The following is a 27645-nucleotide window of genomic DNA, read 5'->3' as shown; positions in this document are numbered from 1 at the left end:
TTGTTACGGCTTTCACAAGGAAAAAATAAGACAAAGCACCCAAATAGAAAGAATAAAAATGTATTTTCCTTCAGGTTTTAGACTGACACAGCAAGTACAAATCCTTTAGTGTGAGCACTTTACGGCAATTTGGAGATTTAACAAACCCCAAGCAAATGAGCACACAGTACAAGACTGAATCCTGACAGTGGCTTCTGCAGGTCTTCAACTCACAAGTTGGCTTTAGCCTTGGCCATCATTGGAAGAACCTTCCTCCTCCAGTCTGGTGTGGCAGAGGGAAGGAACTCTTGGAGCTGAAGGTGCAGATCCCTTCTAGGAAAAGATCTTTAATGGGCCAGTCTCAAGTGCACAGGACCAGGTGAGCTTTCCAGACAACAGAAATTGTTTGCAATTTGTCAATGTATCTTCACAGTATGCAGAGAGCAGGTATTTTGGAACCCAATCCTGTCTGCAGTCCTTCTGTAACAGGTATGGAAGAACACACAACTGGAGAACTCCAGGTGAAAGTGAAAAAGTCAAATCAGCAGGTTAAAACTCTTTTGGTATATGACCTTCCTTTAATTTTAGATTATATGCATAGAGAACCTGATCTACCCCTAAACGAACATGCAGCATGATTTGCATTATAAGCCCAATCAGGCACTGGACCAGAGAAACTCTTTTCAAGTGGATTAAATGACACCAAGGTTTATGAATCAACGATCCTTACAAAACAGATTCCCAAACACTCATACAGAAGCAACACATTAACAGTGGTCTGGGCAGCTTTGGCAGTGTAATCCTCTTGGATTGCATCTACGTGGCCTCCAGCATTTTCCTGCTGTGACTTCTGGCCTCTGAGCGCCACCACAAATCCAAAGGCCTGTTTGGTCCAGGGTAAGGAAGTGCTTCTGAAGTCTCAACGCTGCCAAATCTTGTTTTAGAGAAGGACGCACTGAATCTGTAATAGGATCAGCAAGTCTAGAAGGAAGCCATCATAAAACTATCAAATGCCACAGTGATTTAATTAAAATTAACCCATTTCCTCACTATATCCAACCCCCTCTGAGCTTATACAGAAACCCCATAGAACATTTGGGCTTGGGGTAACTCAAAACCAGCTTCTAATCCAGTTCTACATGGAGAAAGTCCACTTCTGCTACCTCTCCTTGTGCTAATGGCCCAGAAAATAAAAGGCAGTCCCATCCTGGGAAGTTCTTTCTGAAGGCCAGCACCTGAAGCAAGCAAAAAAAAAGGTCTTTACACTGGGCCTTCAGGGGTTGATTTGGAAAGTCAAGGGCTACAGTGTGGCTGTCATACAGATGCCACTTGGGGAAAAAAAGACAATGGTCAGAAATTAAAAGCCAGAGTAAACTGCCTCAGTGAAAGCCCCATGGATACAGCAGCTGCCTCAAGCAAGGCAAAAAAGTGCCACTAAGGGATTAAAAAAAAACCCCAACAAAACAACCAACAACAAAAAACCCTTACAGCTCACTAAAATGCTTCAAGAGTTGCCTGCAACAAGGCTCCCTCTCTACACCCAAAGGGTGCACCCATCCGTATGCTGAGGATTGTGCGTGGAGTTAGTTCCAGCTTTTGCTTGTCACCTTTGAGGCACAGGCATTGCAGTAGAAAACGTCACCGAGTTCAGAAACTATTCTATATGGGCGCAGGGAAGGATAAAGTAAAGGAGCAGGGCACTTTGGAGGAAGAACTAAAGGATCCTAAAACCTAGGTTTAAATAGCTCTTTTTAAAAGGTTTAAGCAACTAGAACTAAAATTATGTGAGTGGAAAGCAAAGAATGCAGCACGCACCTTGAAAACTATGGAGGATTTCAAGACCTTTGCTCTACAAGGAACTAATGTCACCTTGGTGCCATCTGTTATTTCTCACCCCATTTCTGGGCCAACAGTGGGAAACTGACTCCTGACTCAGGGAGATAAGGAGGTGTTCACATCTTCACACCCCTCCCCTGGGAAGAGAGTTGAAATTTAGCTAAGGGAGCTTACTGAGCACAGCTGAGCTGTAACACGTGGGACATAACAGTGAGGAGACTCACAGGAAAAACTTCATATTCTACTCAATCAGTCTTTGGCAAAGTCCAATCAAGGCAAAATACAGATGATGCCCAGTGGCTGAGGAGAGTCCCCATGGAGTCACGCAAGCAAAGTCAGCAGAACAGGTTAGATTTATCTAAAATCTTGGAAGCCTTGAAGGAAGAGCTTCACACCGAAAATGAAAAAGGATAAAAGAAGATCTGGGGAAGGGGCAGCTGGGTGCATGTAGGCTATGCTGTAAACCAGAGTGTAGTGCTGTGGCATTGGGCTGAAGCTTCTAGGAGTTAAGCCAGGGGTGCCTGAGACACTCTGCTGCTGTAGCTCGTTTCTCTGGGATCAGCTCCAACATAGGTAATAAGAAGTCTGTGAATGCAGCTGCCTCGTCTTGGGACCACTCATATTTTTCCACCAAGACTTCAAAAAGGCCCCAGGGCTTCAGTTTAGTTATGTGCTTCAGGTCACCTGAAAACCAAGACAGACAGGTGGTGTGAGACATGGGAAAAGAGCAGCTGAACAAAATAGGCCAAACAGGCGAACAAGACAGACTGAGCTCAGAAACTGTTCTAATAGTTGGGGCACAGGGAGCATAAAATGCTAGGGCATGCTGGAGGAAGAAAAATTATACTAAACCCCCTTTCTATCCACTTTTGAAGACTGCTCTGTAAAGGTACTTCCTTGATGGCTTCTTTTTCTTCCCCTCCTGCTATTTCTGGTCCATTATCAGCAAATATTAGCTTCATTAAATCTCCAATTACACTAGTTGACATGGTGGACAACTGTGCCAAACACTGTGGAATACATGCAATACACAGAATCATAGAACGGCTTGGGCTGGAAAGGGCCTTAAGATCATCCAGTTCCACCTCCCTGCCATGGGCAGGGACACCTCACATTAGACTGTGTTGCCCAAGGGTCTGTCCAATACATGCAGCACTGTCTGAGGAAGCAATATACTACTGACAAAAAAGGGTTTGTTTTGTTTAATAAAAGTATTTTACCTTCTTCTTGAGGCTCAATATACTTCTGGGGTACTTAGAGCTTTATGATAGGGGTATAAAGTGTCCTGAGCAACATGGCACAGGATGCAAGGCACTGTTTAGGTGTCTGGCAGGCTGGAAATGGGACAAAGCTGTCTACAGAAGACTTCAAAGGTGAGACAACACCTCCAACTGACAAAGATCAGCTAAATAAAGCCAAATCAAGTCTGAAGAAGTATCTACAGTACTGTTTTTCTACCTGCTGCATTTGATCAACATCAAGATGTCAAGTAGGATGTAGGAAACCTTGAGCAGTCAGACAAGAATGCCTTATATTTAGCTGTAGTTTTACTGATGAAGTCTTTCATAAAAGAAAGGAAAGGCTTAAAGAAGCATCTTTGGAAGCATCTGTTGTAAAATGGGATTTCCAGCAAGGCACTCATGTATCTGGCACAGAGGATGAGGGATAAGTGACATTTGCTTTGTTTCCTTTTACCTTTTTTGGTGAAAAACTCCTTGGAATATTTTCCTGCCAAAATGAGCTTGCGAGGTATCTTCCCCAGAAGTTCTATGATCAATGCAATGTGATCTGTAGTTTTTCAAGAGAAAAGACAGTGAGACAAATTCACACAAGACATCTCTATGCCCCAGTTTCCTTCTCTGTGATACAAGGACAAAGACATCGTCTCCCTTAAAAATCACTTTGAGATCCACTTTGAAATCAGATTACGCTAAGCAGTGACAAAGTCAAGGGGGAAGTGGAATAAAAAGGGAAGGAGAATTTGAGAAAATGATCATTTTGCAAAGCATGATAAGAGAATAAGCAGTAGGAGGGACTGGAAACACCAGAACAAGAACATGGACTTTACTGCACCATGCGTTACCACAGAGCACAGCTGGTGCTGATTTGGGTAAAGGATCTTTTCACAAGGAGCCTTTGCATTGATAACTCACAAGAGAAGGCTCATTCTGAGGAAGCAAGCATTTTATTTCATGCGTCATTTGAAAAAGGGAAGACTTTGACAATCATACCTTCATCCCGTGAGTAATCCTCCCCAGAATGAGGCTCGAACAGATAGTCTCCTGTTGCTAATTCAAAGGCCTAAACACACAGAAAGGAGCATGTTAAATCACTTTAATACACCTCACACAGTGAGATGTGCTGCAGGGTGATTCTGATTCTCTCTGTGGGCCAGAAGCAAAAAACCTGCAGAACTCTGGTACACCATTATCATCTTAAGATGTGCAATTACTTAGCAACACTTTGAACAACTGCAGTAAAAACCATCCTAGGCATAGCTTGGATGAACTCTGCATCAAGTAATCCTGTGTAGAATGGTACAAAGGCATTTCACAAACTCAGCCTGTTTGCCTCAACAGCATTTTGAAAAATGATGTGACGTCCAAACTCCAGACTGTTTTTCCTTTTTACAAAGTTTCTCCTCTCTCCCTGGATTTCAGACAGAAAAAGACCTTTTTCAAACAGTCATTCTCTGAACATTTTTCTCTAGATACCAAACCATGTTTTAAATGAGAAAAACATTTGCATTCATTTCAACTCACCATTCCTAAATTCCAGAACACCTTTACATATTCACTTTTAATCAAAACAGAACCTCTGACCTGTATTCTTAAGTTTTCTTTACAGACTGCTGTTGTCAAACTATTCAATCAGGCGCTTGGAGTAGCCACTGTGTGATTCTGGCCACAGGTTCTGCAGAGTCAACACGATCCTATCAGATACTCTGCTACATTCGTCCAAGACAGTGAAAATTATTTCACTCGCTATTTTCCAAGCTTAAAATATAAAAGCCAAGCCTTGAATTTGCAGAAAACACAGAATGAAGACACCAGAGGTACACACAGGAACTGGCTAGACCGATTTGGTTTTTTAATTACCATATTCTACATTTGCCAGCTACTGCAGGAACAGCTTCAACCTCATCTCAGCATCACTCAGATTATACAATTATTCATGCAGAGGACGATTAAAATACAAAATTTTTGCCATTCATGCCAATGAAAAATGCAGAAGATAATTAAAATATGAAATTGTACTGAAGACATCTGTGTAACAGTGCTGGATGCAGCAGAAAGGCTCTTGTCTTCAGAACTGCATAGCTGCCATGTTCTTCCAATCATCTTTGAAATCTGCTGGTCCTGTAGAACAAAACTAACTTTCAAAAGGAAAGCCACATATGGCAAAGGAAATAAAGAAACCACTCTGGTATGCAGTCATGCTATTCATCGAGTCTGGAAGTTGTCTTAAAACCTGGGAGGGTTTTTCGCCAGGCTTGGTTAGTAACTCAGCAGCCCAGAGCACACAAGAGCTGCACCGTGCGCTCCATGGAAGCAGTTAGAAATCCCCTAGTGACAGCACTCACCATACATGCTGTGCTCCAAATGTCAGCAGGGGTGTTATACCCTGATCCTATCAACACCTCCAAGGATCGGTACTGTCTTGTCTGGATGTCTTCAGTGAAGTGCTTGTGCTAAACAGAAGAAATGTTTTACTGAACAGTTGTGAGACTTTACAAGAGGAGAATCAACAACCTGGAAGGCCAGAGTAGCTCAAAGCTCATTCCTAGGGCACTTCATCTGAAATATACATCCTCATTCAATATTTATCTTCCTACAAATACTGTTCAAATGCTCTACATGAGACACTCATGAGTCCAGCAAACCACAAAAATAGCATAAAGGAAGACTGAGAAGCTGCACCCTTCTCCTATCTGAGCATGACTCAGCTACCTTAAAAGCAAAGCAACACCAATGTAAGAGACCACCCTGCCAGACACTGCAAGCCTGACATGCAGTTCTGAGTTTAGGACTCATCTCTCCCATACGATCTGAAGTATTCTGCCATTTAAGCAGCCAAGAAAAAACAGACATTTCTTCTACATGAAACATCAAACTCTAAAAGCAGAAAAGCACAAGCAAAGAATAAAACTATGAGTCTCTTTCATGTACTGATGAATCCACTGAAGAGGTTTGACAAGCTAATGAACTATAGCACCAGCATGTCAGAGGAATTGTTTGCACTTTTCTTTCTCCAAGAGCACAACAGACTCCTTCAGAAGCTTCATATTCACAGATTTCTACATATTATGTGTGTCACTGGTCACAGGTGTATCACAAGTCATCTAATGACCACTGTGGCACACAGGCTGAAATCCTCTGTTAAAGGATGATTTCTTTCATTGCATCCCTGCTCACCTCTCTTTTTCTCCCCAAAGTAGTTTCAAACTGTCGCTACCTTCACAAGCAGGTCTAAGATAGATCTACTTTGCAAATTCTTTCCCATCTTGGGATCCTGTGAATGAATTATCAGGTTTAAACAATCAATGTGAAAAGACTGCACACTTACCACCCAGCAGGCATTTCCTAGGTCAGCTATCTTCACTTTGAGCTTATCTGCATTCTTGGGCTCAAGAGGATTAAGAAGGAAATTCCCAGCAGTTGATTTTCCTAGAGGCAATGTGTACAACAGCCGATTAAAGCTACATGGACAGTGTCACCATCTGTCACCCAAATCTTACTGCACTCCCCCTACACAAGGTCTCACAGATCAGAACTTTTCCCTCTCCAAAGCCTGGGTATAAAAATCACTCTGCACTGTGAACAGCTTCCACTATCAGGACCCGTGTGGTGTTAGAAAGCAGAAGGACAAGTAAGTGTACGCGAGAGGGACTGTTTCCAAGGCTCTCTGCGCAGCCTTAAAAAGTCCATTTCCAGACAGGAAGATTTAAATAAGGGCATTGCCAGAAACAAAACAACCCTCTCAACCCTTAAGTCTTCCTAAATATTTGAAGGAGGAGAGTCCGCATATTAGAGCGTCCTTCTGACATACCCATCACTCACTGCTGTAGTAGACAGTTACAAGAGTTAAGGTACAGATTGGGAAAAACCACAGTGACACAACAGAAAGCAAATAAGTCAGTAAATTACATCCAGCTGAAGCTCTAAAACTTTGGAGATCTGTGAAAAGCAAAAGACACCTAAGCTTATCTAGCAGGGGCATCCAACTAAATGCAGTTCAAGTTTAAATTTCACTTGCTACTTTTCATCCCTACAACTTTCCAGTGGTAATCTGCCAAGAAAAGGCTACAGGAAGAATTGTGGATGTTAATTTCTCCTTCCTTCTCCAAGCAGATATACTGTGCCTGATCTTGACTCAAAGTGCAAAAGGACAGGTTTAGTAATTGGCTCAAGGTTTTTTAGCACAGACACCCCTGGAATGGATTTAAAGTGCTGTTCACCACTGTGTCTTATGCTCTCCTAAACCCACAAGACTTACGGTTTTTGCCCACAGAAACAAATCATGTTTAAACAAAAGCATTAAAGAGGGTTTTTTTCCTATGCTGTATATGCTTTATTTCAGTCAGGCTGCATTTCCAGTTCTGGGAGAGCATTTATTTGTATTAAGTAACTGAGGAGTTACCTATGCTCCATGTTCAGAACTATCAGAACACACTGAGCAGTATTTATCCCATAATTTAACAGCCAGTGACTATTTGTAGACTTATATTTCTAACAATGAAAATCACATAAGCAACACCTGATACAAAGGAGGAAACGTTCCTATACTGAAAAACAAATGTATAGGTATTTAAAAGTGGGAATACTTATGCATTCAATAGTCAAAACTAAGGTACAGCTACAAATGGAAGCTACAAACAGTGAGTACCTCGGAGCAGGACTGTCATGTTAATTACTCCTGGCAGGAAACCACTCAAACAGATGGTTCTGATCACTTCAAATCTAGATTAGATCTAAGGCAGAAGCTCTTCCCTGTGAGGGTGCTGAGGCGCTGGCACAGGGTGCCCAGAGAAGCTGTGGCTGCCCCATCCCTGGCAGTGTTCAAGGCCAGGTTGGACACAGGGGCTTGGAGCAAGCTGCTCTAGTGGAAGGGGTGCCTGCCCGGGGCAGGGGTTGGAGCTGGAGGAGCTTTAAGGTCCCTTCCAACACAAACCATTCAGCCTCCAGAATAGAGGTTCCTATTAATACCCTGAAGCGTTGGAACACAACGCTCCCTCACCAAGGAGAAAGGAGCCCTTACAGGGTTCCTCTTATACCTTTGCTGTCTGATGGGTTATTATTCTCATTCTCGTCCTCTGAAGGTATTTCTGTTCGGATGCTTTCTTGCAAATGATTAATCTCCTGCTCACTGAATGACTGCTCTTCATTGGACGTGGGCTGACACACCATGGAATCTTCTGAAGCTAAGGGCACAAAGGAGTCCGACATTGCTTCTTGAGGCCTATTCTCCAAGTCACCGTTACGCTGACTGTAATCACAACTATGCAAGTTTTCCTTCTTCTGTGTAAGAGTGTGATCACCACAGTCATTGGCATTATGAAGGTCATCCTCAAGTCGCACAGATCCTTGATTGCCAGATTCTGGGAAGTCTGCCATTTGTACTACTCCATTGCAGTTTATTTCTGTTAAGCATTTTTCCACACTGCTTTCCATCAGAACAGATTGCTCCTGTACAACTTCAGCTGCAAGAGTGGAAAAGAAGATCATAGTCTAAAAGTAATAGCTGAAGTTGCTCAAGGGAGCCTCAAGGGAGAAGTAGGAGGCTCTCAACATGTAATTTATGAATTAAGTTTCTAATAGGAAATATCCTAGCCTCTTTAGATGGGCAGAATGCAATGGAAACAGGTTAAGTAACAGCCACCTCTATTAAAGGTGCTCATTCATGCCAGCACAAGTGAAAGGACAACACTGTGCTACTTTAGCAATAACTTTAGGTCCATACCTGTCTTTTTGATGGCATTTTCCTCTGGTGGGCTAACTTTTATGAGCATTTCCAGAGGGCTCTGAGCTTCTTCCTCTTCTTCAGGCTGTGTCTGCCCAGGGCTTGCTTCCTTCTCCATTTCTTCTATCTCTTGCATTCGCTTCTCTAACAACTCAGCCTGTCGTTTCTGCTTCTTTTTCAACTTCTTTTTCTTATTCTTTGACATTTTGTCAGCCTATGTGGAAGCAAGCAGAGAAACTGGACTGAACGTTTGGTAGTTCAGCAAATCTAAAATGCGTCGTTTAATTTATTTTAGATCTGAGGAAACAGTCTGGGATGAGAACTCTGGAGACAGTTCTTCCAAATAAAAAGCACACATTAAGGTTTTTGGAACAGCTGTCTATGGCTCTTACATGCATTTCTGTCCTAACCTGAGAAACCTGTGGTAGTCTCCAGACAAGGAATTGCAAGTAAGCAGAATAAAGGCACCTTCACAACATACCCTGAGCCCACCAAAAAGACTACTTATTCTGGTGCTTTATGAGCTAACACTGCTTACATCTCCAAGACAGCACTGAACCTGCCGCCTATGTCTGTGACAAACACAGATCACTTTACCTTCTGATACAAGGTTGCTTTCCCTTAATGTTGACTGCATTATAAAAGGATGCAGTAGATACTCTAAGCAGATGGATACTTACACATGAAAGCTATTACACTTACTGGTTTTGGCTGTGGTGCAGTGCTCACTGAAAGAGAAAGAAGAGCAGTAAATTAGTATGTTTGTAAGTAAAAACTGCAACTGTGTTCTTATCTTAAAGGTAAGCTATCTGCTATGTGGTTTGGTAACATTAAAAATATATCAGCAAATGTTATTTTGAAGGCTCATTTTTCTACAGAAGTAGAAGAATTAAAAAAAAAGAGAATAACATGAAATGCATAATTAGAATTCCAGAGAATAGACTTGCTTGACTGATATCAGACTTAAACTTCCTGTCATGCAGCTTCATTTACTGCATGTATTACGCATCTTACTAAAAACAAGATGCAAACCAAAGCATTAAAATACCAAAGTTGAGGGAGCTTCCCTAAGGTATACTATGATGGGCTCAGCTAAATGTTAGGATTGTAAGATTATGACTAACAGCCTTCCAACACACTGCAGTTGTTCTTCACAACTAGTCACAGGTACAATGGATATCCTGGAGAGAAACAGAAGGAACTGGGAATGAGAGAAAGGCTGCTCTCAGATCTTTAGGGATGTTTCACGTTAAGGAAGCCATTTCTGTTACAAGTTTTCCAGACTTCTGCAAAAACACCAGGTAAATCATCTTTTTTTACACCATACTCAGGAAGTTTCCCTAGTGTGAGCAGTGACAATGTGGGGGGGGGGATAACACCAATTTGCAGGAAAAGTCACCTGCAGAGCCAGATGGTGGGGGAGCCCCAGATCTTTGCCACTCTGTTGCTTCTGCAGCCAGCCTGCGGATGTACTGGTCATTCACACACAGGAGAATGTTCTCAGGTTTAATGTCAGTGTGAATGATTCGACACTTTGTGTGCAAGTAATCCAGACCCTGAAGAACCTGCAGAGAGGGAAACCGATCCTTAGAAAAAGCAAAGGACAAGCAAACAGAGAGTGAAGGAAAACTCAAAATAGCCTAAGATGACCACTGAAGGGCTTCTGTGAGAATACTCCAGATTAGAGCTAATGTGATCAGTGGTTACTACTCAGTTCCAGGAAATACAAGATTCACATATAGATTTTAGCTGTGAACTTAAAATACTGTCTCTTTACTCTCATAATTTATCATAGTTGAAAATCTAATCTTAACACCCTACAATAAAATCATGTTCTCCTCCGCCCCTTCACCTCACATGTAGGTGTGTGGTACTTCTTAGGCAACCATCCAGTATGAAGAACAGGTTTCTCTTGCTCTTTCCATCATTAAGCACCATATTTACTGAGACAGAGTTTAAAAGAAAAATATTTGCACTTATAAGGAATAACGAGGGTAACAAAAGGTTAAAAGCAAAGCTGGCCTCCCACCATGGTTCAAGTGTCAGAAAATAACAGGTTTTTGCAGTAGAGAAAGAAAATATTAACCCAAGAATGACTTGTTTTGCATGAGAAAGATACCAGTGCTTTTTGTTTTCTTCGAACTGAGGATTAGTGAAAGAGTTCTCACTGGGTCGAGTGGAACAGTGCAGTCAGAACTGAACAGGAACTGACCTGTTTGATGATCTTTTTGACACAAGGGAGTGGGAGCCCCTGATAATTTGACTTGATGATCCATTTCAGAAGATGATGCCCTAGAACTTCAAACACCATACAGATATCTGGAGCTCGGTCAAGGAAAAAGATGGAAATTCTGAAGCAAGGAGCCCTGAAGTCCCAGGACTGAGGATCAAAAGAAAACCATACCAGCTATATGCTTTGTATTAAAGAACTCTCATCCTTCTAACACAAGCTGCCTTCCTTAACAGTATCACCTTGTCCCACACATCAGTGTTGTTATGTAAAGCACAGAGGGATGGAGATGGCTAGGACACGGGTCCTAACACAGCAGCAGCAGTCTCTGGCTTTGAGCGAAAGCCAGCTACACAAGCAAGTGTGCATTAGTAGCTCCTGCTAGTATTGAGGCAGCTTCCAGCCAAGAGTGTACATTTTGGAACAACCTAGGCTCCTGCCCCAGGCAAAACTTAATGCCAGATCATTCTGTGCCAGCACTACCTGAAAAGATAATAAAATTTGCATTTCATAAGTTTCTTTGGAACATTCTCCACCCTCCCTTGCCTCTTTACCAGCAAAATAAACTTTTGACAAGCCTCAACTTCAACAATATTTACATTATCTGCCTTTTGTCTATAAGTTCTGAACAGCTACAGTCACTCCAGTGACACCTTATTGTGCTTTTGCTTTAGAAGCTAAACTTCCACTTTATTAGGTTGCTTTTCTTCTACACTGGCAGAAAGTGTTTCACAAGAGTGAAATAAATTCAAGATGAACTCAACATTTACTCGATGCTAAATACCAGAAAGTTCATAGAGGAGATACATTATGGGGCTACTGTTTTCTAGAAGTGTTAGAAGGTTTAGAGCCTACAGCTCACTGAAATCAAATTCAAGGGCAACAAGCACAGAAATCCAACTTTCTAATTTTAAGGGTTCACTACTGGGACTTGCCACAAATCACTGCCCATAAGAAGGCTGTTCACAGAACTAGAGGGGATTTTCAAAGCAATACACTTTAAACCTCCTAGAAATTTTTATGAAGTCCAAGGTAAGATGCTTTCATAACTAGAAACCCACCTTACTATCAAGTTACAGTGTGCATGTGTTTGCTGTTTTTACTTACTGCTCTTAGTATTTTATAGTGTTTTATTTCAGTAAGGGGTTATTACCAGGCTGCTTGTGAAACTGAGGGGTTCTGACAGAGCCATTCTGTCCTCAATCGGAAAGCAGATGCAGCCACCCTCATGTTAACATGATCTCTCCTGTTCAAAGCATAACTAAGCAGTGCAGTCTCCACCACTTGCACATACTATGTCAGACTGAATGATCCTTCTCAAGCTGAGCAGGCAGTTCTGAGGCAGGTAATTCAACAGCAGGTTTCCTTGGGAAGTGAAAAGGCTGCCTGGACATTGAGCAGCAGTCCTGATGTGACAGCTACCTAGCTAACTCCCATCTTTATATAATTCTTTGCCTTTATTTCTCAAAAGGATACGAGAACCATTAACTCCTGAAATCTTGAAGTCATCTAATAACTGAACAACTCTCTCTTTACTTGGATCATTGGGATCGCTGTTGCGGACCTGCAGAGAAAATAAAAGAGGTTTGTGTTTCTTGAGGTAATTACCAGGCCAGAATATATTTTGAAGTCAGATCAACTGCATTACTGTTAGGTTGCTCTCCAACTTCTCTGCAGCCAGATGATCCAGAATGAAGCATGATAAATGTGAACTCCCCCAAATGAAGTAAAAAATAAAATAAAACATCAGAACCCCACTCTTGGGCACTCACCGATTTTAGCAACTTGATTTCATCCAGTGCTGTTTCTGTGTAGTGCTCTGCACTCTTCACCACCTTCATTGCCACAAATCTCCTACCTCTACACACACAGAATAAGTAAATTGGAGACTGTTAATGCTCAAAGAACTTATTTTCCAGGATTATACTAACTCTTCTGCGTACAAGAGAGCTACTTATTTAAGGCATCATGGAAAAATAAGTTTTAAGCACTCATGAAGACTGTCTTTGAGTCTTTTTTTTAATAGTAATTTCTCATAAAATAATAGTTCAGAGACTGCCAAACACACAAGCACTCTTTCCACACATATGGTTTGTTCTGTTAATTCCCTCTTGCACACTTGTATGCACAATCACAGAATCCCAAGGGTTGGAAGGGACTGCAAAAGATCATCTAGTCCAACCCCCCCTGCAAGAGCAGGGTAACCTAGAGTACATCACACAGAAACTTGTCCAGGCGGGCCTTGAATATCTCCAATGTAGGAGACTCCACAACCCCCCTGGGCAACCTGTTCCAGTGCTCTGTCACTCTCACAGTAAAGAAATTTTTCCTGATGTTCCCATGGAACCTCCTATGCTCCAGTTTACACCCACTGCCCCTTGTCCTATCACTGGACATCACTGAAAAAAACTTAGCTCCATCATCCTGACACTCACCCTTTACATATTCGTAAACATTGATGAGGTCACCCCTCAGTCTCCTCTTCTCCAAGCTAAAGAGACCCAGCTCCCTCAGCCTCTCCTCATAAGCAAGATGTTTCACCCCCTTAATCATCTTTGTGGCTCTGCGCTGGACTCTTTCAAGCAATTCCCTGTCCTTCTTGAACTGAGGGGCCCAGAATACAGAAACTCTTGTGTTAGAATGTGCATTCCCACCAGAAACACCAGCTAGAACAGAAAGACTTACTGGATGTCCCAGGCTAGCCACACAGTGGAGAAGTGGCCCCATCCAAGCTTCCGAATCACATGGTATCGTCCATTAAAGAGATCTCCTATTTTCACCAGGTGATAACCACCTAGGAAAAACAGTGGGAAAGTTCTATGAAGTGATCTCACAAGCACTGAAGAGCAGTCTGTGAAACAAGCATCACCACTTGAGGCAGACTTGATGTGTTTTACATTTTTAATCATATAAACAAATGCAAATGTTTCTTTAACTGGATCTCACTGGAATAAATATAAAGCATGCCAGAAGAAGAGCTGCCAACAGCCCTCTGGTTGCCTGAAAAGCTTTAATATAATTGAAGTAGAATGACCAAGTTTTCCTCCTTTTTTAATGTAGGCCATCACTGTAGCACCACTAAACAGCATTTCTTCAGTGAAAGCATCTGAAGTCTACTGAACTAAGCACCTTCGGAAAGCACTGCTTCTGAGGTTCAGTAGCAGAATCTTACAGTTGAATACCAGCATTGCTTTGTCCTCATAACATGAAAGAGAACTGAACTCAAGACCCCAGTGGAGTTCCCCCTGCAACTGCTTTCCTGACTGAAAGGCACTTTGCCATGTAACATGACTACAAACACAAAAGTCTCCTCCCTGTACCCCCAGTATCTCCCAAGCTGCTGACTATGCAGGAGGATTCCATGACAGAAGCAAAGACACAAAGACAACAGAATTTGCAGGAAACAGAATACAGAGAATAAACTGTGACTGTTAAGGTATAAATCTTTGCCAGAACCTGGAACTGCACCCTCGATTCCAGGCACTTACTATTCAACTGTGGTGAGCAAGTACCACCCATGAAACACGTGCTTTGTCAGGAAGATTTGTCTCTCTTGATTGGCTGGTTCATAAACAAAATGCAGAATTACTATCCATTACTTTGTTAGCTCCAGCAGCAGAAGTCCTTTTTCTTCACTAGAAGATTTCAGTTACAACAGTGACAGCTGTACCGACTGCAGTCACACAATGGCTTTTTCTTCTTCCCACCTGCTTTACAACTAACAAAATCCCACAAATACTTGGGTGGCATGCCAGAAGTAATGTAAATGCTTTGAAGTAAAGCACTGAAGCAGAAGAAACACCGCAATTAGAGGTCCCTGTGCTATTTTACTGTGCATTTTTTATACCATATATATGGCATTTGTTACATGCTTCTCCCTGCCTTTATATTTACAATAGAGTATCACAGAAGTAGTCTTACAAAGCACTTGGAGGTGGGGGCACGTAGTCAAGCTTCTAGTAATTGATGAGTTAAATTTGTATGATCAGTGTTCTGTCATTTTTAAAGTATTTGCCATGTTAAAACCAGTCTGACCCTTTTGATATACAATTATATACTGTGGTGTTTCCATTTGCTCTGTATTTAGTTTCTACTCTGAGAAAGAGTGGAAGCCTATATTTGCAGACACAAAGTTATCTGAAGAATGGTACAAAGATGATCTTCAAAAGAAAACAATGAAGAATTTGAAACTGATTTGAAGGATTTAGGTGTCCTTTTTCTGATGAAAATCAAAAAGGAACTGAATGCCTACTTGCTTTTACTGATTCTGAAAGCCCTCTGGCACAGAGGTAAAGCTAACGGCTTTAAATACCTTCATTAAAATCAGCTTCAACTCAAATATTGACTGATAGCAGAGGAAACCCTGGAAAATAGTTCCTCCTTTTCAGGTTAGTTTGAAAAACATTACTATTGTCATACAGTTTCAAAAAACTGTTAGAGTGAGTCTATTTTCATTCTCTACAGTAGATGGAAAAATGAAGGAAATTTTTGGTTACACTGAAAATCCTGTCCTGAAACAAGCAAGTCCTCACCTTTACAGTAATCATTTGGATCCTCTTGTTCATCATCATCTGATCCCAGGATTTCTTCCTCTTGCTCTGGAATATCATTCTCTGAATGAGCAGCAGGGCCCCGATGCTGAGTGTCGGGTCTGAAAGAGAACACACTGCATGTCTCACACACGTTACTCTTTAGTTCAGTAGTTTTCATTTCACATCAGGGATTGCTGATAATGGAGGAGATGCAATTATCAGCCTCCAGAAATCTATTTTCACATTTAAATGCTTTTACTCCTATGCTAGTATAAAAGTAGACACAAACAATTTTTCAGATAATAGTGAGAAATACAACTTAATGCCCTAGATTCATTTTTACAGTGGAACAAAGAAAAGACTGAACAAGAGAGCAAGTTAAAAAGCTTGGTAATCCCACCAACGCATTACTGAACCCCTTCTCAGTTTTTCATTCAGTGAGGATTTCTCTAAAGTAGATTTATATTTTAAGATGTCACCTCATATAAGAGCTGAAGATTTAAATGCCGGTTAATGTTATCTTAAAAACTAACATTAATTAATTTTGACTCCTTTGGTAAAAAAATCAAACTGGTGTTTTAGAAATTGGTCCCGTTGTTCCTTTCACCTTTGAGATCAAATGAACATTTAATGATCCTTCTGCTTCTAACACTTCAGAACTCTAAACCCCACAATACTGGGCTGGCTTTCTCCTGCTCTCAGTGTGGTGGGCTGCATCCCTAGTCTGCCTCTTCACTGCATGTCTAAAGTTGGTGACAGTTGTCTGAGCTGTGGTGAGTGGGAATCCACAGAGCAGATGTTCTGTCAACCCTTCAAAGAGCTTGTGACTGCAGATGGATTGAGATCAGGCACCAAGGCGGTATTTTCTTTCCACTCCCACATTTATAAACAAAAACATTAATTTTGTGTGTTTAACTTTCACCAAATGTGTTACTCCAAGTTCCTGCTCGTGATGATGTTGGCAAAGGCCACCTCATTGCTCTCGAGCATTTGAGCTGTGGCCAAGTTCCCTGAGCTAAGGCATCCCCACATCCCCTGTACCCCAACTCTTCCTCTGTGGTAGCACACCGCTTACAGCAAAAAAGCTCCTGAAATGGTAATGCTAAACTAGGTAAGTTATTTACTTTATGTCCTGGGTTCAGCATTACAGGGAATGGTTAAATGTCTACAAAGTTTAATCTTCACTACCCTTTTGTCTGAAGCAAGGACATGAAAGCAATGCCTATAGTCCATTTGCATTGGCAAGGTTTAATGGCAAAGCACGGCAGGATACACTGAGCTTTTCTTCTTAGAAGTATGAGATATTAAATAAAGCTGGAGTTGTCCAAAGAGGTGGGCAACACATTTCTTTACAGCAATGGATGTGGATATGCTAATGAATGTGGGCTTTTGGATCAGTTCTTGTAACTTATAACTGAGCTGGAGCCCTGCACATCATATCAGGGCGGTCCCACTGATCTTATGCCACAGGACAAATCTAGTATTTCAATTTTGACTAGTTATACAGCAGAATGAAGATTCAGTGTTTACACATGCACTCTGCTGAGACTTCATACACTAAATACATTACTACCATTCAGGCTATGGCCATCTTAAATATCTATGGAGCATAAAAAGGAAGAAACGAGCTTTCCAATTTGATCATGACTGAATCTGTAGCCATTTACAATCTGACACTGAAGTTCATTAAGTAAAGAGGAGCTACAAAGGTCATCCTGGGCACAATTAAACCACTCGCCATTTATTTTCAGTCTGTTGCAAGTCCTGCTGATATCTTAATTCAGGTAGAGATAAGCAACTCAGATTAGTGATCCTAAACAATAAAACAAGCCTGCCAGACAGTCCATTCCACTGCTGCCAGGCTAATAAGACCTATATTAACAACCTGTAGCTTGAGCCAGCCCTCAGATATTCAGTATTTAGACTTTCTGCCCCCATGAGCCACAGAATTACAAGTCAGGGGTAGGTAAAAGGAAACTGGGGAAGAGGGGAAAACTCTTGGAGGTCAAAATGCTGCTTTACAAGTGCTGCATTCCTCTGGGAACGACTAAGCTACAAATAAAGTCAACTGTCCACAAATGAAGAGCGGACAGCAAAGGCAAGAAAGGACCATGGACAGAATGGTGGAAGGTGAGACTGGATGCTCCCTATATAACAGGATCCTATTGACAGGGTAAAAAGCCAGGATGCACAATTGGATAGAAAGGAGTATTTAAGGCCAGTAGCCACACCCATAGCATAAGCAGTAGAGTATTTCTCCAAACACCATTTAAAGATCTTCACTTTTGTAACTGACGAAGATGGAGGGATTTGAGTGGATTCAAAAGAAAATTCACCTGAAAAACCACAGCCCGAGTGCTTTGCAGTAATAGTAATTTCATGCATCAAGGAAGAAGTTACTGGAAGCACTAAACCCCATTCTCTCAGAAAGGGCTGATGAATCGTGCTGCCGACAGCCTTGTACCTGCACACCCTGTAGTATGCATCTGAGGCTGTCCTGGGGATCCAAAAGCATTTTGCTTCTATATTATCATCTATTATACCAACTATGTAATAGTGAGCTACATTTAGGTCACATACATTTTTACTGCACTATTTCCTTTATGAAATCACCACCAAAACAAATCTCATTCCTCTCCCTCCCTGTGAACATTCATTAGATGTTACTACATCCCACCACCTTCTTCCCCTAAAGTGACCATGTCAGCTGCAGACAGAGATCTGATCAGTGCAGAATGTGTTAATACCAACGAAAAACAGACACACAAAACCACAGCCCTCATCCATCTGCTTCCTCATACACACAGTATTTGAAGAGGCACAAAAGGCTGCTAAAGACATCAGAAAAATCCTTACTCTGTATTCTAAGATGACAACTGATACAGCTGCCAGCAACACTGCAAAGTGCACATAATATATATGAAGAGCCTATAAAAATGGTTACACATTAAAAAAAAAAAAATGAAGTGTTCTGGGGTACTTCTTTGCATAGCCATCTCTGTTCTACTTACGAACACCTTGATCACCTTTTACTTTCGCTCTCTCAATGTGCTATTTCATCATCAGAATTCACTGTATTTGCAGGGTCTCTCTACAACTATAGAGCAGTATTTTACTTAAGGAAAACAACACGGAAAGCAAAATGCTAGATCTTTTATGGAGTGTTTTATTCATATCTAACTATATCCATATCTAGACCCTCCCAAAAGTCCTTATTTTCTCAAGAATGCCTGAAGAAGTGCAAATTCATAAGATGAAGAAAAAACTGAAGAGGGTAACCTACCTGCATGAAGCACGGCCTCCCATTGATAAAGATATTCCTGAAGACAGCCCAACAGTTTTGGAAAGAGCCATTAAAACCCAGCTGCCACACTGGTCAGGAAGAGGGGGACATCAAGGGCAAGCAGAGGGGCTGGTTCTTCTCAAACGCAGCAAAGCTTTGTGCAAGAGTGAGAGAGAAAAGGGATTTGCCTCCACCACCTAGCTGCAGCTGCACAGCACTGCATTGCAGGTGAAGGGCCTTGCAGCAAGGCTGGGGGGTGCTCTCCACTGATCTCCCTGCAAATTCACTCATGTTAGGGGCTGAGCATAAAGAGATTCACCTCCTCTTGATGTTTACACCCTGTCTCAATCTTCCCTCTAATGAAAGTAGAAATTCAGTCAGATACTTCACTTCATCTTCCTGAACAAGCCGGTTTTATTTGCCTATTCAATAGTCCACTGGATTCAAAGCGTGGATGGAGACAAGGCTCATGGTAATTGCTGACAGTACAACCCTTTTGATACAGAAATGCCAGCATGATCACACAGGAGAGAAAGGGCCTTCAAAGTAAAGAGTAATTTTCTGATGTAATTCCAAACCTCCCCATCCAGCATTACACACAAAACTGATCCTTTATGTTTAAAAGTAACAACACAAGCAGACGAAGGAGTCAAATCTCCCTTAAAAAGGGTGAACTGAGGGTTCTTCAAAGTAGCAGGCACTTATCATCATCCTCCATTTCCTGTGCCTGTTTATCCTGCTCATTTATGCAAGTGATAGGGGAAACATGTCAGCAACAACGTGACATGGCAAGCAGTCATTTAGAGATTTTTCCCTGCTGTGGAGGACTGTGTATTAGTGAAAGACACTCTGAAGCTGGCCCTGCAGTTTTAAACCAAGGAGAACTGGTTTCATCTGACTGTAGATCTAACATACCTTCACCTTAAAAGGATGTTCAAATTTCAGTGAGCATTTAACAGCCTCACAGTGACAAACATTAGAAGAGGTATTAACAACATGCAGTATTTTCCACTGTAGACAAGATTTTGCTCCACACTGATTGAATGTATCACCTGACAACTCTGTTCCCCCTGCAATGCCCAGCAGGGACAGCAACAGGTATTTGCAGGAACTAAGCTTTCAGTCAGTCACTTATTCCTCACAAAAAGTGTTCAAAGAGTCTCGAGTTTTCTTTCTAGAGTTTCTCCTGCCAGTTTCCCACAGAATCATTTATCTGGTCCATGCACTAAAAGTAAAAAGTGATTAAAAATGATGTGTATTCTTACAGATTTGCACTGAGGTGGAACCAACAGCATCAGGAGGATGAGAAGATGGGATACCAGTCATGCCTGTTAGCAGAGGCAGTGGAATGAAAAGTAGTGCTCTTGGTGCTGTGGAGCAGCACCAGCATGGGCCCCTTGGCTGCCTCTATAGATCACCAGTGAAGCCATCACAGTGGTCAAGTCTCAACTTCACCACCAAACCTCAGAACTTGTTTTCTCTAGCCCGGTAACTTACATAAAATACTTGCAGAGGTGTTTCATTCTCTTAATCAAGAGCATTAACATTGACATCTTCAAAACTCTATTTTGTACAGGAAGTGTTTCTCCCTGTCCCCAAAATGGCAGAAGTATCACCACCCATACTACTTACCTACCTGCTTTGAGCAGATACAAAAGCAGAGCCCCATCCACCTCCAAGCAAGGAAGACAGCATTTAATCCAAATTACTTTTCTCACATCGAACATACTTATATATGTGCTAACAGAAGAGATACTTGGACTCCTTTTCACCTCAGTTTCTTTGACACTTGCAGGGATGATGCCAGTCTGCTTTCCTAAGTGATTTTTAAGCCACCGGCAGCATAATCTTTACAAACAGTCACTCCTTATTTGTAAGCTCAAATGACACACCTGAAACATCCCCAAAGAGAATTCAGTTCAGGGAATGCAAGGCTAATGAGGAATCCAGCTCATACTGTAGGAGCCACAGGTAAGAGCCCTGCAACACACTAAGGGACTCCTGCATCGCTTTCCACCTCAACCACCCAGCCAGGGATAACCAGGGCTGCACACCCACTGCAGCCAGAGCTTGCTCCAAGTGCTACTGAGATCATTTTCATTTGGGGAAATAGGGGGGAAAAAGGCTCCTTATGGGATGGTGAAAAGCCAGGATTTCAAATTTCTCTCCCACTTTCACATGCACGCATTAAGACAATGCCTATTTAAGTACAGTATGCTTGTCAGACTGCATCTCGTTACTATGCTATAGTGTGCCTGTAATTCCAGAATCATGTTAAGGCATTCCCAGTCAGAACAACTGCTTCTGGTGCCAGCCTCCAGCACTTACACACAGATCTGATGGCAAACCCAGTGATTGATAAATATTGTACTGCTTAGACTCAAACTTTCACTATGAATTCAGGTCTGAGTTGATAAAAGTATTTTCCTTGCTTGTATACACTTTACTGTTCTGCTCAAGAAGGCTTTGAGGGGATCTGAGGGAATTATAAATCACAGATTAGGAGGGGAGACTTAAAAGTCTATAACCCACATTATTTTGTGATTATTGCCACTCATTCACTCTTGCATCCCAATTTTCCGAATACAGAACCAGTATTTTCTGCCAGCAGGGCAAATGCACAGTACTTGCTGCTGTGGGGCAGCTGTCCCAGGGCTACGGGAACACCACCGCTGAGACCTTCAGAAGACCTGAAATGGTCTAACGTTTAGTTTTGAAGGAAGAGTGCTCAGAGGTACTAAGACATACTTTTGTTCAGTGGCTCCGTGGGAGTTCAGTCTTGAACATAGGTAGTAATTTCACAGAACAGTAGCACTGCACACAAATAACAGGCAATCAAGTCTCCTGCTCCCCGTACCCATTCACCCACACAAGCATTAAACAAGCTGTTTGTAAAACCGTCTGCTGTTCCAGCTATTCCAAACCAAGGGACTTCCATGGAAACCAGCAGATCTGCAGTTGTGTCCTGTCACAGTCTGATAATCACTTCTGTATGTGAACGAAAAAATCCTGTGGGCGATGCATTCTGACTCTACCTTAAACTTATGTTCAAAAGAGCTATGAAAGATGTAGCCCTGATATTAATTATGAAAGACAGGTGAGGAAAACATAATCCAAGATCCTGATCCCAGGCCAAGCTCTGAATAAGGAAGTTGAGGAAGAATATGAGAGGATTATCAGAACTCCAGGGCTCCACAAAGGCAGCAGGAAAGCAATGCAAGCAAGAGATGCAATAACAAACTGAGGAGTATCAGACTTCTGATCAGAACCTTCTGCTCCCCAGACAGCACAGATGGAAAAATCACCAACTTCCTTGTCTCTCTTCACAGCAATTCTATTGAGGAGGAAGAAAGAAGTGAGGCTTCACTGCGTGTCACAAGTCTGACCAGAAGATTGCAGACAACTGGAGATCAGTTCCTTGAAAATACCAGATATTGCAGGCATTTGGGAAAAGGAAGTAAAACAGGGGTATGGTACCAACTCAGCTCTGCCACTGCCCTCCCTCCAGCGGTAGAGGGAGCCAGAGCAACCACTTGTGAAGCTTGAAGGAGAAAATGCAGCTCAATATATACAACACAGATCCCTGATTCAGGATTCTGAAATAGGAACTCTTAAAAGAAGAATTGGAAGAAGTGTTGTCTGGAAAAGAAGCACTTCAACACAATCTCCAGGAGCTGAAGAATGCCAGTGAAAAAACAAGGACTGAAAATCAAGATCTTTTAAGCTCATATTGAAGAGCTCACTTGAAAACTTGCTTTTTAGGAAATTCAAATACAAGAACAGCGAAAAAGATCAGAAAAACAACACTTAAATTTCCTTCTGAAACAAAAGGAAACTGAACTCAGAAATGAGAAAGACCAACCGAGTTCTCTATAGAATTTCTTCACAGCAATTCTATTGAGGAGGAAGTTCTCTATAGAGAACTACCGAGTTCTCTATAGAACTCGGTAAATCTGTAAGAAAGGATTAAATAAATTCATCAGCACACACAGAATTAGGAGACAGCAACTTCAGCTCGAGTTTCCAGAACAAGCCACACACTGTAACTGGGGGGCTGCCACTACCTTTGTAGTTATGCAGGCTCACAGAAATAACATTCTGCTTTGAGGAACAATTGGTTCAACATCCCTTACAGAGAACTGCTGGGTTTGTGCACGAGTCAGCCAGCTTCTCCTGGAACAAAAGACACTGCTGAAGCAAGACACTGGACTTGATGAAACAGCATTATCATTTGGGCCTGCCAAAACCGCACACGTCACCTACACATCATACAGCTCTGTAAGCCCAGTTCTAGTAACATGCTATTTTTCTTCATTTCAGAGAAAATGAGGTATAACACAGAACTTTTTGTTCAGTTTCTTGGCTGTTTTATTTTGAATCCGGATGGGGGTTTTTAGCCTGTTTTTAAAACTCTGGGTCTTAATCTCAGCAGTAATCTAAAACCTCATTTTTTTCCTAGGACAAAGAGAATAGTTTGAGCTTCTCAAGGTTTGCAAAATACAACACAGAAAAAAAAAACCAAAAAAAACCCAGGGTATTTTACTGGCAGTTATGGTCTAACAGTCAAACATGCTTGACTATATTACAAATTAATAAAGCCATTGGTAAAGTACACCTGTATTTGTATTTTAGTTCAAATAGAAGCTTGTCTTTCCAAAGAGAAGCTCGGTTTTGAAGTACCAGATCTTCTTCACGTATCAGGCTTTGGTTCACACAGCTCAACAGCCTTAGAACACAGGACATTAATCTTTTTGCAATTGAAAGCATGCAGATGGCATGCTCCAGTATCACTTCAACCAGGAATGGACGTTATATCCATACAGGAACTAAGTCCAAGCAACAATCCCCTCAAAACAGCATTTGGGGTCTTTAAAAAAAAAGAAAAATAAAAAAATCAAGCTTTATAGCTCCTGTTTGCCTGCACTGCCTCCTGAGCAGACTCTGCCTTACCACACACACGTGGCATGGGGACCTGCAAAGCAAGAAGCAGCCACCTCGTGGTGACTGAAAGGCGGAACTGCTCAACTGCAATCACTCCTTCCTCCTGCTGGGCTCATGGATGTCCCCATCCAGCACTGCTCACACACCACCACAACACAGGAGTAGTTCTGTTCTCACTTCCCTACAAGTCAGACAACGAAAAGGAGCACAAGAAGCATTCCCAGGAAAGCACTGAGCAGCTCCTTCACCCTCCTAAGGACGGCTGTAAATAGGCCCATCGCATTTGTCTGCCAACACCAAACCTCAAAGACACTATTAACTGCTTCAAAGTGCAAGGATCTCCTGCATTATGGACAATTGGGCAAAAATTACTACCTGGATGCACCTCATCAGATACAGCTGTTGGAAGAGTTTAAGTTATTAAAGTTCTAGTAAGAAAAAAGCTTGGAAGCATACTTTTTAAAAGCTCCTTTTAAAAAGATGGGCTTTTTTTGAGCACCTTTGGGAATCAACTGACCTTTAGTGCCCAAGATGCTCACAAAATGATAAATTAACACATCAAATATTACCCCAGATAGCTTTCAGCAAAGCTCTTTCCTGGCAGCAGTACATACCACAGTAGCCAATGTATCAAACTCCCTGGGCTTTATTAGCAACTACAGCTGTGACGTCTGGATTTCCTGAGATGTTCTTAGTATTAAGGAAAAGACTAGCAGAAGGTTGCCTCTCATCTCCAAAAATAATTTAAAGAAATTTTCATCCTAATTCCTTGCCTTTTTTATGGAAAAGATTGAGATAAGAAGAAACTGAAAATTATATTCTTCCAACTCCACAATTGCAACCACAGGACCAATGAGGTGGGCAAGCAGAAGCTTCCTAAGCAGATCTGAGACATCTGGTTTCATGGTTCTGCCAGACTACCAAAAGATTAGGGGTAATTTTAGGTGAGAAGACATGGATACCTCTCCTTTGCATTACCAAGAAACCTCACCTGTGCCCTTTCCACAGAGAAGTATGTGAGGACAAATGCACACTTACAGAATCCCAGACTGGTTTGTGTTGGAAGGGAGCTTAAAGCTCCTCCAGCTCCAACCCCTGCCACGGGCAGGGACCCCTTCCATAGAGCAGCTTGCTCCAAGCCCCTGTGTCCAACCTGGCCTTGAACACTGCCAGGGATGGGGCAGCCACAGCTTCTCTGGGCACCCTGTGCCAGTGCCTCAGCACCCTCACAGGGAAGAGCTTCTGCCTAAGAGCTCATCTCAGTTTCCCCTCTGGCAGGTTAAAGCCATTCCCCTCATCCTAGGGGGACATTCACTCCATCACTGATACCAAATAAAACTTTTAAGACAGGAAGAATGGGAAGAAACAGGAACATCCTGAATTTGTGGTAAATGAAGAATTTGATTGACCTTCACATTAAAAAAAACCATCATCATCTAGATGGAACTTTAATTAGTATTTACAAGGGTTTTCTGAAAATAGCCAATTTAGGCTGGTTTTGTCTGAACCTAAATAGTAGCAGTTTTAACTTGTGAATGATGAAAAAAAGCCCTAACTTTCCTGGTTTGTACTATACACAGCCCATTTTGATTATTTTTATCCAAGCTGGTGTTTTGGTTGGTTTTAACTGGATTGGGTGGACAGGGAAACTTAAACCAGGTGTAGCTCATTTCTAAAGTGAAAGCTATTTTGAATTGCTCTAAATCCCTTCAGAACATTCTCTGCATTTTTATAGTTACCTATAAAAAGATAATTCCTAATACTTACCAATCTTAACCTTTTAAAATCAGTCCTTTCATGCTTTTTACTGCCCTTCATCCAGCAAAAATTACATGTATGTGATCTAACCAACTACAAGGGAACATTAGATGTTAAAAGGATGCTCCATGTGGTTTCAAGTTTATATTTTATAGAAAAAAAATCTTGCAACAACCCAACTACGCTTATTTTAGAAGATTTAACTAAAACAGCTTTGTATTTAAAGAGCATAAATGTTGTGGAGCTGCACCTGAAGTTAGAGGCTGACACTGGGTTCTTTTTGTGGTACAACATAAAGTACATAAAAAGTACATGCAAGTTCCTGAGGCAGGATCCAAGAAACTCACAGTACCAGGAAAGAGAGTTGAAGTATGATGTTTAAGACGATAAATGCAGAATTTACAACTAGCTCTTCACTCAAATCAAGGTTAGTGGTAAACCCACCAACTAAGCAGCAGTGCAGTTAACCTGCTCAGGCTTAAGGTTAAAAGTTAAGGCTTAAGGTTAAAAGGAGTTAAAATACCAGCCAGAACTGAAAGTTACCATTCAGCAACCTCAGAACTGACACAGAAATGGGTCTTTCCAGCTGCAGGACTCTATGGGCAGTCAGTATTGTGTGTCTGCAGCCAAGCAAGAAAAAGTAACAGAGAATTAAACAACAATATTCGTTCAGAAATTAGGATGCAGATCATGGTTAGAAAGAGGAGAGCTCTTAAGAAATTATCCTAATGCTGCCATCAAGAAATACCAGGAAGACAGACAAAGCAGCACGGTAACTTAAGGCACTCCTGGAGTTTAACTAATGCTCTTCACCCCTCAGAAGCTCCATCTCAAACCAGCCGAATCTTTGCAGGAGACATTCAGAAAGTATTTTAAATCCTCATGATTTGTCAGAGGAAGTTACCCAAAAAGCATTAAAGAAAACCATCTCCAGCTCCCTCCCAAAGCCTTACTCACTGAATACCTTTGTTTTTAAGCCCCAGCGAGTATAAAACCTCCTGAGGTACCCAAGTTTTTACACAAAGAAGCAGCATTTTACTGAACATACATAACTGGCACTAAGATTTCCACCGCCTTCTACTCTAAAGGCATCCCGAGCAGCACTGAAGGCAGTACTTAATGCAGTCTGGTGGGAGCCACTGTTCAGTACATACTTGAGATCCTTTAATTTTATATATGCATTCAAAAGCTCACCACATATAAAGGCTTGTGACATTCCTGCGGTAGGAGAAGCCACAGGAGAGCATCAAAGGTAGAAAAAGAAGTCAACACCACATCACAGCGTTCCTACGGCGAGATTAAATAATAAAAGCCGAGGGGTGGTGGGGAAAGATTCAAGAGAAGCTGGTTCCTAAAGGCAGTAGTTACTACGCTGCCTGGCGGGGGGTCAGAGAAGGGAGATGCCGCCGGCAGCCCCCAGGCACAGCCCGGGGCTGAAGGACGGGGTCTGCGGGGACACAGCAGGGCCCGAAGCGGCTGAGCACGACCGCAGCTCACCACCGAAAACCGGGGCCGCGGAGCCTCCTCACCCCGGCAGCTCGCTCCGCAGCCCGCCCAGGAACCCGCGGCAGGGCCCGGCGGAGAGCGGGGCAGCAAAACCCGCCGCCCCGGGCCACCAGCCGCCTGCCCGTGCCGCGGAACGTGCCTTCAATTAAAGCCGCCTCCAACACCCGCCTAGCCCGAGGGGTCTGCAGGCTCCGTCGCCCCGTGAGCCCCGTGCCCGCGGGCAGGGCCGGCGGTAACAAAGAGGCGGCAGGAGGCAGCGCTGAGGCGGCGGGAGCTGCCGCCTGGAGGGGAGCGGGGGCCGCACTCACTTCCTCTGGGCCTTGTCCTTCTTGGCTTTGGTCCGCTTCTTCCGGGCCTGCAGCGCTAGCACTGAGGGGAGAGAACGGAAAGACCTGAGTGACAGCGGGAGGAGCACTGCCCGGGGCGCGCCGCGGTGCGGTGCGGGCCGCCGCGGGTCTCACCTTTCCGCTCCATGGCCGTCAGCGCCGGGCGTCCCTGCCCCCGCACCCGGGCCCGGATGCGCATGCGCGCCTTGGCCACCTGCGCGCGCCGCCCCGAGGCCTCATCCTCGCTCCAGCTCGAGCTCGAGCTGCTCCATCGGCCGCCGGCCGCGAGGCGGC

General features: G+C 42.6%; 1 protein-coding gene across 2 annotated transcripts; it reads right to left on the bottom strand.

Moving 5' to 3' along the window:
• Positions 1-44: 44 nt before the first annotated feature.
• Positions 45-27645, bottom strand: SRPK1 (SRSF protein kinase 1). Of its 2 annotated transcripts, XM_061442519.1 has the most exons (16): positions 27487-27645; positions 27334-27394; positions 15538-15656; positions 13691-13799; positions 12778-12865; positions 12482-12569; positions 10988-11094; positions 10175-10340; positions 9478-9503; positions 8776-8989; positions 8090-8515; positions 6382-6482; positions 5399-5506; positions 4047-4116; positions 3511-3603; positions 45-2499 (listed from the first exon to the last, which is right to left on the bottom strand). In XM_061442519.1, the coding sequence occupies exons 1-16, from the start codon at positions 27548-27550 to the stop codon at positions 2315-2317; spliced, it is 2025 nt and encodes a 674-aa protein (XP_061298503.1). In that variant the 5' UTR covers positions 27551-27645; the 3' UTR covers positions 45-2314. The 2 variants fall into 2 exon arrangements, with proteins under 2 accessions (XP_061298503.1, XP_061298504.1); XM_061442520.1 differs by lacking the exons at positions 27334-27394; positions 27487-27645 and adding an exon at positions 18821-19490.

This window comes from Pezoporus flaviventris, unplaced genomic scaffold (assembly GCF_033815535.1).
Source record: "Pezoporus flaviventris isolate CSIRO_AGI_PZ_B2104156 unplaced genomic scaffold, CSIRO_AGI_Pfla_v1 ptg000228l, whole genome shotgun sequence".
Lineage (NCBI taxonomy): Eukaryota > Metazoa > Chordata > Aves > Psittaciformes > Psittacidae > Pezoporus > Pezoporus flaviventris.
The sequence above is the reverse complement of the archived record's forward strand: the minus strand, read 5'-3'. Positions and strand labels throughout refer to the sequence as shown.